At 43.8% G+C, this 17,500-nt stretch overlaps 2 protein-coding genes across 5 annotated transcripts in view; both read left to right on the top strand.

Moving 5' to 3' along the window:
* Positions 1–3,690, top strand: part of limd2 (LIM domain containing 2) — a 14,988-nt gene extending 11,298 nt beyond the window's left edge. Inside the window, exon 4 of the mRNA XM_076265055.1 lies at positions 1–3,690. This exon is cut by the window's left edge and continues 682 nt beyond it. The gene's annotated coding sequence lies outside the window, so the exon portion shown is untranslated.
* A 1,220-nt stretch (positions 3,691–4,910) lies between these two features.
* map3k3 (mitogen-activated protein kinase kinase kinase 3) overlaps positions 4,911–17,500 on the top strand; it is a 27,820-nt gene continuing 15,230 nt past the window's right edge. For 2 of the 4 annotated variants that reach the window (XM_076265054.1, XM_076265051.1), the window contains exons 1-6: positions 4,911–6,435; positions 12,705–12,794; positions 14,429–14,544; positions 14,864–14,904; positions 15,490–15,589; positions 15,849–15,962. In XM_076265054.1, coding sequence (XP_076121169.1) covers positions 12,791–12,794; positions 14,429–14,544; positions 14,864–14,904; positions 15,490–15,589; positions 15,849–15,962 — 375 coding nt within the window. In that variant the 5' untranslated portion in view covers positions 4,911–6,435; positions 12,705–12,790. Of the gene's footprint in view, positions 6,436–9,635; positions 10,889–12,704; positions 12,795–12,977; positions 12,987–14,428; positions 14,545–14,863; positions 14,905–15,489; positions 15,590–15,848; positions 15,963–17,500 lie in introns of those variants that run through there. The other 2 variants (XM_076265052.1, XM_076265053.1) reach the window with 2 other exon arrangements.

The raw sequence follows: 17,500 nt of genomic DNA, 5'->3' as shown, positions 1-17,500 counted from the left end.
TGGGTGGTTGGCTGATTGGTTTGTATTCTGTATAAACCTTGTTTCTGTTGGCTGTAAGAACGGCTAGTTGACTGTGACCAAACAATTGTTTTATTTTTCAAAATGCGCTGGTTGTGTGGAGGTGTTCATGCTGATATTGGTGGTAGTGATCCGAGTCTTGCTGTTGTTCTGTTTAGTCGTTTAGTCCGGTGAAGCCGCTGTGGTACCTACCCCTCAGGCCTGAGACGTCAGATTAGCTGCCTACTCAGGTACACAGCTCACTCTCTGAGGCGTCAGAGGATTGGCTCAGGTATTGATACTTTACCGAAAGATTCCTGTCATTTGAACAAAAAAATAATAAGCTTAATGAAAATTGATTTTATTTTCTTTGATCATTTTTATTTTCTGTGGTAATTAGCTTTTTGTTTTTACCTTTTCATTGATTTTGGCAGAGCCATTTGGTGACAGGTCTCGACTTAGGAGATGCCTGTCAATGCATCACTGCAGACATTGTTTTTCCTCTGGCAGGGTACTAGCGTAATATCTGTGAAACGAACAGGGTACACTCTTCTGTAAATATCCAAGCCCCACCTATTTCTGTCTCTCTTTTTCATTTCAGCTGAGTCGTGGTTTGATTAGGCAAACTTGGTGGTATAGAGGTGTGGGGACAACTGTGTTGTCAGAATTGCATGTGAACTCAGTGAAAAACATTTGCTACAATGCACAAAAGCAGAAGGTGCCATTGCTTTCACTGAGATCCCAATGAGAGGCATTTGAGCAAGTTGATCTTAAATGTTCCTTTGGCATTTATTCCATAGTCATATGTGGGTTTCTTATTTTCTCTCTGTTTCGATTGTACGTTTTTACATAATTTACTCAAGTTATTTGTCTTCTGTTCCGATAAACTGCAGTCCAGATAATCATTTTGTTGTGAGATTTCTTTTTTGTTTTTCTGTACGCGTTCACTGTAAAATGTGGTGTATGTTTGTATTGATCTCTGCTATCATTGAGGATCATGCTCTGTAGGTCCGTCCACACTCTAGGTTACCACATCACCAGATCACCAGACTCACGCTGGTTTAAAACCTGGCAAAACAAAAGCCAACACTGGCATCCCATGTTCCTTCTCTGGCTGTCCCTTTGAGCGTTAACATGAGCGTGAACGTTAACATGCCCTGAAGTCATATCTTGCGCTTACCTTTTCACATATAGGTTTGGTGATTTACTGGGTTGCTTTCATTGCTGAGTTGAGCTACTTGGTATGCTCTATGTGAGCATGTAGAGGTTTGTGTTCATGTTGGGTTTTTAGGATGTGTATGTTTTTTTTTATTTTATTTTATTTTATCTTTTTGAGTTTTGACATTTGCACAAGATACATCTGCTCAAAAATACCTTTTTTGTACATTGGTGTAGCTTACACATAGCGAATGTACTGTTCTGTACTGTACGTGTGTTAATTGTGTGGGACCAAGCTTGTGTGGCAGGGAAGACTTGAGATTCACAGGGAAGCTTCTTGCAGGAAATGGCATTGCACGGTGTGACCCCCAGCCCCCCCACCCCGCCCTGAAACCACTCCCCACTGTGCCACTTCCTGCCGTTAAGTGTTCTTCCTGTTTGCGCCACTCTACCCCCCCCCCCCTTCTTTCTCTAAAAAAATTTCTGAAAAGAGGTGTTTCAGTACAAGAGATTTCATCCTTGTACTGCATTCTTTAGATCTCCAGCAGTCCGCTCAGGAAACAGTAGGGCTTTGAGGTTGTGGTTGGATGGTTGTCACTTCATTTAGAGTCTTCTTCTTTTCTTCAGTTGTTGTCTTTGATGGAAACTTTGGGTTAAAAAAAAAAGATTGCAGTGGCAGTGGTGTGTATTTGCTTCTAGATGTCTGATCCTCTTCCTGCCCAGGTTACCATGTCCTCGTGCTGTGATCACTGATGTCTAATGTAGATAGAGGATATATGGGGACCGGCCCAGTGTTTAGCATGGATTGTTCCGTAACATTGCCCTTGTCATCAGTTCCTTTTTGTGAAAACCTGTCCTCGCACCCTATGACGTGCCCTGCTGTTTGTTTGTGTGTTTGTTTGTTTGATTTGTTTTTTTGCCACTTTGTGACCTCACTGAATTGTCTTATCATCCCAATATCAACAAAAAAAGTTCCCATTTGTCAATCCTTTGCCTTGCTTGACACAACTCCTATTCTTATTTCCCATCTGTAATAAAGTCCCCCTTCACCAGTGGTGTGAGTTTGTGTGCCACCTTGTGTTGTGCTGTGGGCGAGAGTGTGCATGTGCAGAGTGCTGTGAAACAGAGAGAGGTGGCTAGAGATAGTCCAACGGTCAGGGAATCCGCCCCCTAAACCGCTGTCCCCTTTTGCATGCCTGCTTGTTAACTCTGCACCTGGCCAACGACATCCTGCAAGTGACTATACATGCTTTTCTTTAAAAGAAAAAAAAAAGTGCATGGGTTTCAGAGCAGGATTTGTGACTTGCGCGTTGTGACCATAGACATAAGAGGAGGGCTCCTTTCTTTGTATGTCTATGGTTGTGACCAGTTGGTCTGTGGTCTCCAATGTGAGGAGGCAGCTCCCCCTGGTGGAGGGTGAAGGTGAGAAGAGTGTTTAAAAGCTTTACAGAGTTAACGTGTAAGTATAAACGTGTACAGATCAGGCGGCCTCATTTCGGCCAAATGACGTCAGAGTCCTTAGGACCTAAGCGTTAGTCTAGTGCAACAGATGTCCATTTTCTTTGATTTTCTTATAAAGTCAAGGAAGTGCTTTCGAAAGCCATTGCTTTTTTTGGATGTTATAAAATGGGCTAAGAAACTAATTGAGCCATTTAGATATTAAGACAGGTAATGGCATAGCCTTTTGTGAAATAAGAGACTACTGTGAAACTGAATGCGCTGTGAGAAACACAAGGCAAGCTCCAGAAAGTAAAGGAATTAGCCTATATCCACAAGGCCTTAGAATGAAACTAAATTTCTCCTACATCATTAAGTTCCTGGCATGTGCAACCAAGTCCGCATTTAAATAGTTTATTTTTGTTGTTTACAAAAAAATGCCCCTTATTGTTTGTAGGCGTACTGTAGATATGTCTGTGAGTGGTGGGCCCATGTCCGTATTTGTACACAATCAGATTGGCTTTGATCCCTCCTGCTTCTGCTGTTTCAATAAACAATCACATTTTTTTCCAACAAACATAAATGTATTAAAAATGCTCATCTGAATGCAAACTGCAGTACTGGCAGAGGCCCTGGCTGAACCTGAACGTTAGTGCGGGTCTCTATACTGTTGGGAAACAATTTATTGAAATGCTTTGGATAAAAGCATTCAAACGAAAGGGCTTTGAGTATTGTCTGAGCAAGTTCAACCAGATCAAATGTGAAAATGAAATCAAATGATAAGATTGCATAATAATGATGTAGGCCTACTGTTGAACACGAAATGTAAATTTTCACTGCATAAACTTGACATGTGGGAAATGGTGGCCTTAAGGCGATCGGAGGATCTGTCCCCCTTCCCCCTTTGTTCATTTTGATCCATCATCACTCTCAAGTTCAGCCTTGTAGAAAACAATGATGAACATGTGTCATTTGACTTGTCTTTTTACCGCATTCTTCTGAGATCATGTTGCCCTCTTTTTTATTTTCATTTTTTACACGCTTTTGGAGAAAATGAAAGAATAAATATGCTGGTGTGAACCAGTTGTGTGTCGAAAATATGTCTTTTTTTCCCCATCCATTGTAAACTAGATATGTGGTTTCAGCCAATGTCATGGTGCAGTTAATAGACTATGTAAAATATACACTGGCCTGTTTTCTTTTGAGAACTTCACACATGGGTTTATTTCCTGTTACCTCTCCAGACTAATTAGACTATTCATATGTTTCTTGTGTGCAAATCTGAAAGGTCATTTGCTCAGTTAGTTCATTATAGACTGTAATAAATATTGTCCCTTTGGAGAGTGCACAAATTAATATTCTGCGTGTTTAAATGTGTGATGCGAGATATTTGGACGGGTTTTAGGTGGGGACAGGTGCGCGACACCGAAGCATAGATCATCCCCTGCAGAGAGACCACTACAAAGGGATTATCTGCGCACTATCTGCCCTCACGACCATCTGCTTGTCCAGAACTGTAGAGCTTAAATTTTAAAGGAGTTGGCGAAAAGGCATACATTTGTCGGCAGTCTTCAAGAACAAGGGCAGCCAGGTGAGGTGATTACAGACGCTTACCCAGTGTGCCCACACACACACACACAGATGGTAACATGGTCAGTTGAACTACAGCATTTAAAAAAAAAAAATACAATAGAAAATAGACAAACAGCGAAAATGTTTGTCAAAAATATGACAGTTTTCAATCATTTTATTGAGCTAAATGTAACAGTGCGTTAGTTATAACACTATAATCAGTGTCAGACAGACAGTCACAAATTGACAACATAGAACTAGGAAGCTGCAGGGATGGATTACTGCTAGGGGCCAAGGGGTCAGGATGCCCTGAAGCCCAAGCCTTTGCATGGAATCGTTGCCTCAATATCAACAAATCAGGATGTAGGCTATGAATCTGATTGAATTTAGTATTGGCCATCCCCAAAATGCACCAGGAATACAGGAAATCACATCAAACAATTTTTTTTTTCTGGGGGAGGACCCATATGCGACAATTAGTGGGAGCCCCATAATACATCTGTGCCCAGGGGCCCAAAAGTTCATAATCCGTCCATGGGAAGCTGGGAAGGTTATTATATATGTTGTGTATAAAAAAATACCCCGAAGGACTGATTTTATCATTGGTTTCATGATTGGCTTTAAGATGCATTTTCAAAACAAGGCAAGGCTACGTCACAGACGTAGGCTAAGCTATGGGCATTTACTAAAACGCAAGCCCGTAGCCGCGCGCCATGACGCGCGCAGTCACGGAATCGAAAGGAGGAGCGCGTTCCCGTGAAAGCTCGGCGATGTTTTAGATGTCATCCTGCACTTTGATGAACAAAGCTATAATCTGCGCCGTCGGACCGGTGTATTTTTAGATAACTATTGTACATACTAAGTGGATTTTACTTACGATGGTTCTGAAAACAAGATACCGTTACTTTTTTGCATTGAGAAGCGGAGAAATGGGTTCCGGTGACGGATTGCTTTTTCAGTCAGGAAATTCACAATGTTCAAGTATCATATAACTTTGTGCTGTTGGCCATGAAGACACGATCACATGGAATATCGTAACTCTGGGTCTCCGTTTACTAACGTGATACACCTTTATAACTTCCTTTGCCAGAGAAAAGCGGGTGTGTCTCACTTTTGTTGAGTTTTACCTTGCCGAAACACGCATTAGACTTTGCCACGGAAAGGACAGACGGACCTCGAACTTCTTACGGGCTTGCCGTCTATCAGATTAAATAAGAAGGATTTGTCTTGCAATGGGGGGCTATATGCCCAAGACTGATATTTTGTTACTACGTTCATATTGCGTGGTCAGCGTTGATTGTATCCACTTATCAATTCGGTAGAATGCTTTGGCTACTCCAACCCGAGATTGTTGCTCTGGAGCTAACAGCTGAACTGGCGACTTATTTGTTGTCCGTTCTGTAACATGAGATAGACTCGTACTTTATTTGTCTGCTCTTCAAAATATCACATTGTTGCGCGATTGAAGACAACGAGCGCCAGTTTGCCATTAAAACTTGGACAAAATAGCAGACCATTAGCGCCAAGAACTTGAGCAGACCGATGGGGGGAAATCTGCAAAGTTAGCAGGAAAAGAAGCCATCAAAATCACGGAAATCGCTTCGTTCCCTTTCCTCCAGTGAACTGTTACAGATGGATTTCATGAAAGCAACATGATGACTGCTGCATTTTTGTCCTAGGTAAATTTGTATAGATCTAACTCTGTTCATAGGCCTATATGTTTATGCAACATTAGAGCTTTTGTTTACTTTTTGCATTCCTGGCAGTAGTTATGATAGGCCTACAATGAAATACCAACGGACATCTCCCTTTATGGAAAAAAATTGGGGATGAAGACAGGCTTGGATTTGTTTGTTCTTTGAGCTCAAAATACAATGTATCGAACTTTTGATCCATTCACATATAAAACAGTTACTCTGATGTGACAAATACGTACATGTAGGCTAAGCCGACCAACAAGACACCTAGCCTATGTAGCTACAGCGTATTAAATATCAAAATCAGTGGTTTTGATTGTGCGCAAATCTCGGATGACGGCCCGAGGGGCTCGTAAGCCCCAGCCATGGCACACGGGACAGTAGACCTAACGCTTCATTTTTCGCCCGGGGAATTCTAAAATATGCCATGGGACTCTCAAGGGTGTAAGAAGTCCTGAATCACTGACGCTTGCCCGTTGAACTACCTGTCAGACGAACTCTTTGTATCTGCAGTCATTGGAACGGAGGAGGGTCGTACGCGAGACCACGTCCTTTTCCAAAGGAACCATCCAAGGTGAGTTCGAAATGTGTGGCTACCTGGGCAAGGTTTTATGACCAATATATGGTGTCCGTGAGGAGTAGAAAACCTGCGGTTGACCTGTGGTTCGAACCACACCGTCATTAAGCCATCATGGCTTTTGGGTTCTATGTGTTCCAAGCACTTACGCAAATTGATGCCCTCAGGTGTATGAACATTATCGTAGCCATCATACAGCCATTATCATTTGCCATCATCAGCAGGCCATTTGCCTGTGGCCTCTGGTCTGTGTTGTGTATACTCTGTTGTCTGTGTTCTGTCTTAGAAACAAAGGTCATGGTAGTAGCCTCTGTCATCCCTAAGTGGTTTGCATGGTCCCTGAATGCACAGTGGAATATTTACCATCTTGGACTGGGGGCTGTCTTGTCAGGTGCCTTTGCCTTTGGAGTCAGCATTATGACATGGTCATTTCTTCTAAATATGTTCTGTGGTCACCTACACTGATTTGTTTCATTTGTCTTAGTTTGTATATTTCTTTTCATTTCTTTTCTATTGTCTTTTATGTTTGTATGAAATCCAACCAGTGTTCTTTTCAAAGTTTCAGGTTCTATACATTTGGCTGTATGATGAGACACAGACAGTAGCCCTGTGATTGGCACAGTATGCCCATGTAATTAGACTGTTGTAAATATAGCATTACATATAGCATGTAGTGGTTTTCCTTGATCACTTGGTTTTGTGAATGTACTGGTAATACTACATGTATTACCAGTACACTTGTTGTTTAAAATGTATCTTTTCTATCATTACTTTGCAAATAGGCGTTCATAACATTCGTATAGTGCTTCCTAATCTGCCCTACCAGCGGCCTATTATACAGAAATAGCATCTTTGTGCTGTACTAAAATTTTGCTTATCTGTTTTGTTAGTGGATGACTTTGTAAATGCATTTGCTTTGTGAGAATGCATGACACATAACCTGGAGCATGAATGATTTATACATCAGCAGAATGCAGATATCGGATTAATTATGCAATAGCTTGCAGTCTAACATAATTGTGTCTTTAAAATAACATACATGTCTTTGTTGAGCGAAGCCTCCATTCTTTACTGAGCCACAGTGGTCATTTCAGTGACCTTGTTATAATGCTGTTATAAAAACGGATACAAGTATGTCTGCTGTTAAACCTCGTTCCATGTGCTTAGGTATCACTACAGTGTATAGATTTAGCATGGGCCTAAACAAAAGCCTTGCCGTTCCTATCAATTTAACTCAGCTAATAGGACCTCACCTCTCTGCTCTGACTCATGTGTGAGAAGGCCCAGTCCAGCTGAATTTTTGTTTGACCCGTCCACTCATGACCTGTTTTCCTTGGTGCTGCTCCTTCCAAAGGAAGCCACATTGCCATGCTGTAAACACATTTTTTAGTGAAAGCAGCTCAGCATGAGGATAACTAGGCTGGGTGTTAATTTGTGGTGTCAGGTTAGATTGAATGAAGGGGAGACAATAAACCCTTTCATCAAAGTCTTGTTTGTGGCAGGTCCAGAGATCCATGAGAGGGTGTTGGGTGAGCTTGTGACTTGTTCATTGAACATCCACAAAGTCCCTATATTGTCTTGTAGCAGCTTAAAACATATTATTCATCCCAGTTTGCGTGCAAAAGACGCACTGTTTCCACACAGGTTTTGCATTCTGACAGAGGTGCGAAATTTAAATCATTTGACCATTTTGATCATTTGAAAGGAATTATGTTGTCTGTATCATTTTATGTGTGTGTTTGTATTGAATCCTTGCAATTCCACAGTTATAACATGAGGGAAAGTGACATGAAGTAGGTTGTTATCAGTAATGAATATTACTGTTGGCTGAATATGAATGAATAAGAGATGTGTGTACACTCTGAGTACTCCAGGGAGCAAAAGCTGCTGTGATGGCACCAGCTGCCAGGTGAGAAACAAATGCTTCTTCAGAGCAGCACAACCCTAACCTGACTCTCACCAGATGAATTTCGTTCCGCCTAGCTCCACTCATCCATCTGGGATCGATCCATTGGAGTGGTGTTTCAGAAGGCTGGGCCTTATCAAAAATCCTTGCATATGATTGGATAAGCCACTTGTCCGTCATCTATTGACATGCTACTTCAACCACTCACATCGAAGCCATCCTGTCTCACAGTCGCTTCTACGCTACGTCACATTTATGAAACTCCCGCCCTGCGTCCTGATTGGCTCTACCATCAAATCTGGTGCCGAAATCACTCTCAACGGAAGCGATCCCAGATGGATGTGAGTGGAGCTAGGCGGAGCTAGGCGCAACGAAATTCATCTGGCGAGAGTCAGGTTAGCACAACCCAACCATGTAGGAAAATGTGGTGTCCTGACTTTTCTTTGATATATGGCAACTTAAATACCCACTACATTTTAATTGTGTATACCCTTGCTTATTTTTTACTGTAATATCTCAACCATAATATATAAAAATATTTTTTGCAGTTGAAGCAACAGGCACCATGGTCTGAAATTAGCTAGATGATATACTTTCTGACTGAACCAAATATGTGTGTGTGTGTGTGTGTGTGTGTGTGTGCGTGTGTGTGTGTGTGTGTGTGTGTGCGTGTGTATAAATAAAAATATAAATATTTGTTCAGGTCAGGTAGTGTTTTATATTGCCAGTGCTTTTTTCCTGTGTGATTGTTTTTCAGTTTTATGTCATTTTATTTGTTTAGATGTTTCACTCCTCACCTTTGTGTTTCTTTGCTGGCCCTTTGAGTTGAGGCCATGTGTTAAAGTGGGCATTGTCGGGGGTTTGGCATGATGAGGGTCCCTGTGGCCCACGACTCACCAGCCAACCACCAGAGCTCCTCTTATCCCATGATCCAGCAACAGTTGGCCAGGCGAGGGCCCCTTTTGTGTGCACGCAGACCACCGTTCTGGGCCAGAGCAGCTGTTGACTTTTAGCCGTTTTTTTTCCCCCTCCTGCCCGGGTCACGCAGGGCCCTCTCACACGAGGCCGCCCCAGGCCAGGGCACCTCCGCCAGCCAGGGCTTGGGTTGCGCCGGCGTCTAAGCTCCACCATATGTACCAACGGAGCGAGGGCCATCCGGAGGCACACCGGGCTGGGAAAAGGAGCAGTAGACTAAACACCTGAAGAAAAAACAACAAAAAAAATACAGGCAAAGAGAGAGGGTAGGGAGGGTGTTGGTGGAGCGGGTAAGTAGCGGAGGGAGCCAGACCCGGTGAGATCCGCGTGATTCCGGCTGGTGCTGGAAAGGGGAGACAGTGAAAATAAAGCGGCGCGGCTAACAGAGGCCTGGCCACCTCGGCTCACATCATTTCCCGCCAAAAAAATTCTCCCCACATTCTTCCGGGAAGGTGATTAAAGTCAGGAGAGTGCAGACAGATGAGTGTGTGAACGGGAGAGAGGCCGGGAGATGAAATGAGAGAGATATTTTTTATGTGTGTATGTACAAGAGCTTTGGGAATAATGCTGCTGCCACGTTAATCCCCAAAAAGCTTTATTGAATTAAACTGCATTGAGAGAGTGAAATGGTTGTCCATGTTTAACAAGAGCTGGTTTAATGAGTGAGGTGACATCATCGACACGCCATTCCCCAATCATGTCGACAGGCATGGTGGCCTCCTTTATGGAGCCGTTACACGTCAGGGCTTTGACGAGAGCAGGTAAAGTACTTGAAGGACTGGGGATATTTTTTTTCAGTAGGCCTACATCTTTTGGGCGTTTTTGCCTTTATTGTGATAGGACAGTTAGAGAGTGACAGGAAGTGAGTGGGAGAGAGAGAGATGGGGTAGGATCGGGACATGACACGGGCCGGACTCAAACCCGGGTCTCCACGGGCACTTGGACCCATATGTGGTACGGGTGCTGTAGCCTGCTGTACCACAGCACCCCCTGACACTGTCTTCTACCCGCAGGTGTTTACACTGATGAGGAAAGAGGCAGAGAGAGAGAGAGAGAGGGAGAGAGTAAAACACTGAAAGGTGTATATGTGTACTGGCCTGGTTTCGTGCACACTCCCTACTCTGACATCGCCTGAGGAATGACCCAATGACCACGGCGGCAGGGGATCAAAGAAGGGAGAGGGAGGGAGAAGAGCGTGGACGTGCGTGGAATTCCTGATGGTGATTATTAGCCAGGTGTTGCAACAGTGTCTAGCCACACTACAGACTGTCCTCACACAAATAAATGCTGATTCATGCTCACCTCTGTCCATCATGTGCAAGCTGGACTGCCCATCGCCATACTTTGTGCCCCCCCCCCCATCTGTATCCATGAGGTCTGTGTTTACTTACATAAGAATGTGACCCTTAAGGTTAATCATTCCACTCCTCGTCCTGACAGCCTCGTGCAGTACCCTCCCTCGCCGGACAGTGTCAGCTGTGGTGTCTGGTTTGTGTATCCTCTCACTCTAATCGGATCAATAAGCAGAGTTTATTGATCGGACGGACAGGAGAGGTGAACCAGAGGCAGGTAATGACATTACCAATGGCCCACTCTCTCCCTCCAAGCATGTGAATTAGGGTGTCCAATGTCTGTTTTTGTCTGAACTCATTTAAGCTTACAAAAAAAAGCAACCCCATCTTTGTTTCATTGCAGCAAAAAGAGGATGCTGTTAAATGAATGGAAATTGCATTACATGTTCTCTGTCAAACATTCAGCTTTGCTTGTTTTCCATTTCTGTGGAGAACCTTGATGAAGTGCTCTTGCTTTCCTCTTCCCTCCCTTCATGGTGGAGAAATGATTGTAACTGGGTAAGATGAGTCCCTGCAAACCTAAGTATGCATATTTGCATGCCTAAATATTGCCCTTGCAATGTTTATGAGGAGACTTTGACATGGGTGATTGATGGATCAAGCTACCTGCCTGGACAGCTCTAAGGAAACCAGCAGTCAATTGAAATGGTAAAGCAGTGTTCTTTTCGTTTTTTTGTTGTGTCTTTGTCACCACACATTCAGAACAGATCTATGATGGTAAGATGGAGAATCATAAATGGCCATGCAAATGCTCTCTTTATATACTTTAAAGTATATGTTTTGGGCTTTTATGCCTTTATTGTAGATAGGATAGTGGAGAATGACAGGAAGTGAATGGGAGAGAGAATCGTGGTGGGATCTGGAAGGGACCACGGGGCGGGAATCGAACCCGGGTCGCCGGCGTACAGTGCAGGTGCCCCAGCCAGTTGCGCCACGGCCGGGGCCGCAAATGCTCTCTTTGAGCAAGCACTTTCACAGACAGCTGTCAGACTTGGTAGATGATTTATTGGATACTTTTAATTAAAAAATGTAACATGTTATGACATAAAGGAAAGATACTCTGAAATATGCAAAGCAAGACAGTCTTTATTTTCTAACATCACCAGTATGAACAACACACACACATCCTATTTTAAACTGTCGAGAAGTTAACAAATCCCTCCTCACCAAACAGCACTTTTTTCTCAACTAATAAATGCAAAGTTTGGCAAAATTTATGATTATTTACTATTAGTTACTTTTCTTTGCATTTGTTTATGTAAAGTACATTGAATTACCTCTGTGTATGAAATGTGCTATATAAATAAACATGCCTTGTCTTGCCTTTTGAAGAGAAAAAAGCGTTTTGGTTCTGCTTCACCAGGTGTAGCTCATATTTCAAACATTTTAAATGGCCCTGCTACTCTGGTTCTCTTTTTTTGGTATCTCTCTTATTTTCCCAGTCGTACAATGTTTCACCTCCCAAAAGCATTTGATATTCTTACACAACTTGCCTGCATACTTTTGTTTTGTTTTCTTTGATGGATGATTGAATGATTTATTCCAGCTTTACAGCTGCTAGACTTTATATTGGTTCAGAGGTTGTTTGGTAGATGATGCGAGGAATACCAATTTCTGATTTTCATGCTTCCCATTTGGTAGTACAAAGAGTTCAAGTTGTGTTGAGGGTAGTAGGATTTATAACAGTGACAGACTGCTATAATGACTGTTAAGGTAATCATGGCTGTGATGATAACGATGATGACGAAGATGATAGTGCTTATAATCAGTGCTGATTAAGATCCGTATAAGTACAGTAATGCTGACAGATGCTGATGATGATGATAATGATGACGATGATGATGATGATGATGAAGAGGACAATGACAATTGGGATTATGGAAATGATGATGAATAGGACAATGATGATGATGTTGGTGATAGTGATAATGATGATGAAGGATAAATGGAGGCCTATTCACCCCAGTTGACTATGTTTTTGTGTGTGTGTGTGTGTGTGTGTGTGTGTGTGTGTGTGTGTTTACTTTCTTTAGGCCTTTCATGGGTGGCTGGAGCTGGGGGAGTGTGTGAAGATCCCCAGGCCTGATCTGGAACAAGAACACACACATCCACCGCCAATATGAGTACGTCTGATTCAGGGTTATCACACACACATCCACCGCCAGTATGAGTACGTCTGATTCAGTGCTATCACACACACATCCACCGCCAATATAAGTACGTCTGATTCAGCGCTATCACACACACACACCCACCGCCAATATAAGTACGTCTGATTCAGGGCTATCACACACACACACCCACCGCCAATATGAGTACGTCTGATTCAGTTCTATGACACCGCAAACATGAGTATGAGCACACACAAATCCACTGGCAACACGAGTACCTCTGATTCAGCCCTGCTATCACTCTGCACATGAGAGAGAAAGAGAGAGAGAGCAAGAGCTTTAAGCTCATTACTGTAGCACCAAGATTAAAAGACTTGATAAAGGTGCATACAATATACAATTCAAATTATTATAATGATTCAGTGGTAGCCACACAAGACAAACAAGACTGTGTGTCTTTCTTTGAAACAGTACAGTTCTGTTTGTTTTTCTGTTGCACATGGACGATAGATGATGACGTTTAGCCCAAAACGTCACGCACACCTTACACATAGTAACTGAAATGAAGCCGAGAGCACAGTCACATGAGACAAATTAGGCCTCATGTACCGTCGACTCATTAACGCAAATACCACTCTGCTATGGACATTCCTCCGAACAGATATTCTGTTGTCCTTTCCTGTTTCTATGGTTCAGCTGCTGCCGGGTAAAAGACAAACTCTGCAACTTTTCCCCTCTCTCTCTCTCTCTCTCTCTCTCTCTCTCTCTCCCTCCCTCCCTCCCTCTCTCTCTCCTTCTCTGTGTGTCTGGAAGGTGTATGATGTCTGTCCAAACTACACAAGCGCCATATTTTCCCTGGGCGCTCAGGCAGCCAAGGCCTGGCGCTGCTCTCACATCAAACATGGGAATGGAGATCTCCCCAAACACGCGGCCACTCTCAGCAGCTCTGTTACCCCGATGCACCACATTCTCACCGGCCAGTTTATTTAGACGAGGCTTTGCCACCAGCCATCAGTCCCCCTACACCAGCTGAACTATTATCTCTCTCTCTCTCTCTCTCTCTCTCCCGTCTCTCTCTCCTTGTTTTTGTCTCTATGTCTTGCTCTTTGTCTCTCTCTCTCTCTCCTCTCTCTCTCCCTCTGTTTCTATCTCTATGTCTTGGTCTTTGTCTCTCTCTCTCTCTCCTCTCTCTCTCCCTCTGTTTCTGTCTCTATGTCTTGGTCTTTCTCTCTCTCTCTCTCTCTCTCTCTCTCTCTCACACACACACACACACACACACACACTGACACAAATACATATTGTATGGAGCTGAGCTTAAACTTAGAGAAACAGTTGAGAGCTTTTGCTTGTCCTCTCTCTCCTAAGCACACTTAGTGTGTGCACAGTGAATCATTCATGGTGGTCTGATAGGAATCATGGTTGCTGTTCTCCCAAGAGAGGCCTTTCCAGATTTTAAGCGAGTTATGGATCACGATGCTCACATTCTCCTTGTTTTCATTGCTCTCTCCCTATCCCTCCTTTTCTCTTTCTATATTTACATACACCTCTCTTTCTTTCTCTTTCCTTCATTTATTTTATTGCTTTTCTCTCTCTCTCGCTCTTTTTGTCCTTCTGTCCATTTCTCACCTCTCTGTGTGTTTGTTTAGATGAGCGGCAGGCTCTCCACTCCATAATGAAGGACCTGGTGGCCCTTCAGATGACCCGGCGGCAGCCCAGCTTTGAGGCGCCAAAGCCAAAGCCTGTCGGTCCTCCTAACAGACAGGTGTGTCTGCCTTGAACATGCCACACACACACACACACACACACACATACACACACACACACACACACGCACACACACATACACACACACATACACACATACACAGACAGACACATGTACACACACATTCATGCACACATACAAGCACTCACAGTACACATAGGTACACAGAGGTTCAAAGCAATCTTGCCATCATGGTCCAGTCAGTGCAAATATATGCACAATCCCTGTAAACTGACTGTCAGCAGATGTAAAAGCTTTGTGTAAAAACGCATGCTGTCTTTGACCCCACAATAACCCCAGTCTTTCCCCTTCTCAGGACGACATCAGAATAAAGTTTGAGTATAATGGGGAGAGGAGGTGAGTAGTGTGTGATTGTGCATATGCTTGGGAGCGGGTGCATGGAATGCAGGGCTTTGTCTTAATGGAATTAATGAGAATGATTCCCGTCACGCTGATGTGTACCCTCAAACACACATGCACACACACACACACACACACACACACACACACACACACACATACACACACACACACACACACACACACACACACACACACACACATACACACACACACACATACACACACACACACACACACACACACACACACACACACACACACATTTCCATGCTCGGACTCACTGTGCAGCTCTCAGACTGGTATTTGCGGAGCTGTAGCCTGAGTGGAAAGGGAAAGGCCTGTGGTTTGGCCACGGCTGCCAGGAGAAACCACAGCTATGCAAGGTGTGCTTTGAGGTCCCTGTGCACGCCGGACACCAGCTGTGTGTGTGTGTGTAGCCTCTGGGTCCGACATGCAGCAGGAGTGTCGAGTTACAGCACTCAAGGAGCTGCAGTTTCCTGTATAAAGCTGTCTGTCTCGATGTGTGTGCTTTTGTGTGTGTGTGTGTGTGTGTGTGTGTGTGTGTGTGTATGTTTGTAGGATTCTGATGTTCGGACGGCCTGTGCAGTTTGAGGAAGTCCAGCAGAAAGTTAAGACTGTGTTTGGTCAGCAGTTAGACCTGCACTACATGAACAATGAGGTACTACCCTACCGCACACACTGAACCACTCACGCACACAGCCTCCCATATACATTATGCTACTTTCATAATACAGATTCACGTGTACACACACAGGCATACTACTTTCTTAATACAGCTTGCAGTCAAACTGGCCAAATGGGTTAATTAAGATTTATTAGAAGCCTAAACGCCTGGTATCAGTCCATTAGTGTAATGCCTGGTTTCACCCTTGTGTGTGTGTGTGTGTGTGTGTGTGTGTGTGTGTGTCTGTGTTTAGTTGTCAATTCCTCTCTGGAACCAAGACGACCTGGACAAAGCCATCGACCTCCTGGACCGCAGCACAAACATGAAGAGCATCAAGATCATGCTACTCATGCAAGAGCACAGCAATGTGAGTGCACTCTACAAATGTGCGCGCATACACACACACACACACACACACACACACACACACACACACACACACACACACACACACATACACACACACACACACACACACACACACACACACACACACACACACACACACACACACACACGAACACACACCCATACACACACACACTCAACAGCCTATCACTCCTAAAACCTCAAACTCTCTAATACACACAATCACACATGTGCTCAAACACAACTCCAACAGATAACTGTATACATATTGCCTCATGCAAGCAAGCACATGCTCTGTATCGTAACACCCCCAATTATCACCACTTTTGTTCGGAAATTCTAAAACAACGATGTTTTTTAACACTTCAAAATAACATTTGCTAAATGATCCTTACATTTTTCAGTAGCCATAGGTGTGTAGATTTGAACAAAATCTGGTTTGGTTCTTAACGGGAGCATTTACTGCCTGAAATATCCATTTTGTTTACCACGCTCGGAGTTATAGTGCTGGCCTGATGGGTCGCCTATTTACGCCGTTTCAACGGCACATGAACTAAAATGTAATTTTTAGTACATAGCTAATTTAGATACACCTATGGTGTGGGTGCTTGCGTTTGTTTAGGAATCCGCCATCTTGGTTTGTATAGAAATGCATATTAAGTGACACACGCAAGACGGCGGAAATACGGGACCGACGTTAATAGGGGGAGTTCCGATACTTTATTAAACGTTCTAAAGATCCTGACAAGTCTCCCAGAATTCCCGACATAGCGGAGATAAAAAAAAAACATGTGATCTGCCCCAGCTTAGCTCTCCTCCATCAGATCTCTCTCTCTTTCAGCATGAGGGACAAGTCCAAGGCGATTTGCTCAATTTCCTCGGGTATGCTCGCAGCATCAGAGTATTATGGGAGTATCTGAGGCATGCGAGGCTGCTGTGAAGCCCCCGCACGGCTGAAGAGAGCAGAGCAGCTGATCCATTCTCACGCTGATCCATAGTCCGTGTGTCTGTGCCCTGACTGTCCCAGGCCTCCCTCTGGTAGCGTCCTTTAGAAGGACACAAGGACAAGGCTTGGCTGGCCATCTTACAGTAATGGTGACCTACTCTGGTGCGATGCCTGCTCTGTCACAGTGGCTGTGGATCATCATTTCTGTATGTCATGAAAAGCCAGTGCATGCGTTTATAAAAGATTAAAGTCAGGTAATCTGTATCGTCTATATCATACTGTATTTTGTTTGTAATATCTTATCAGGGTCATTAAGCTTTCCTTCCGCTCTACCATAGTGAAGGCTATTTATTACAGACTGTAGAGGAGTCAGCAGCAGACGTGTGACAGGCCGCCACGCTCAGTCTATGTTGTCTGGTAGCGAGCATGAGCAGGCCACTGCTGGAGGAACCCTCGTGCTGTGTTGGCGGATGGCTCCAGCGCTGAGTTGTGTAACTCCTCTGAAAAGCTCACTTGCGGTTTTTGAGTCCCGGTCCCAGGCCGAAGCGCTCTCTCGCTTTTTTTCCCTCTTTTTTTTCCCGTTTCGACTC

The sequence above is a fragment of the Alosa pseudoharengus genome, unplaced genomic scaffold (assembly GCF_046254945.1).
Source record: "Alosa pseudoharengus isolate Yale_2024_CS ecotype anadromous, Long Island Sound unplaced genomic scaffold, YU_APseudo_1.1 YU_APseudo_1.1_scf_4, whole genome shotgun sequence".
NCBI classification, from domain to species: domain Eukaryota; kingdom Metazoa; phylum Chordata; class Actinopteri; order Clupeiformes; family Clupeidae; genus Alosa; species Alosa pseudoharengus.
Note: the sequence above shows the minus strand (reverse complement) of the source record. Positions and strands in the feature narration are given on the sequence as shown.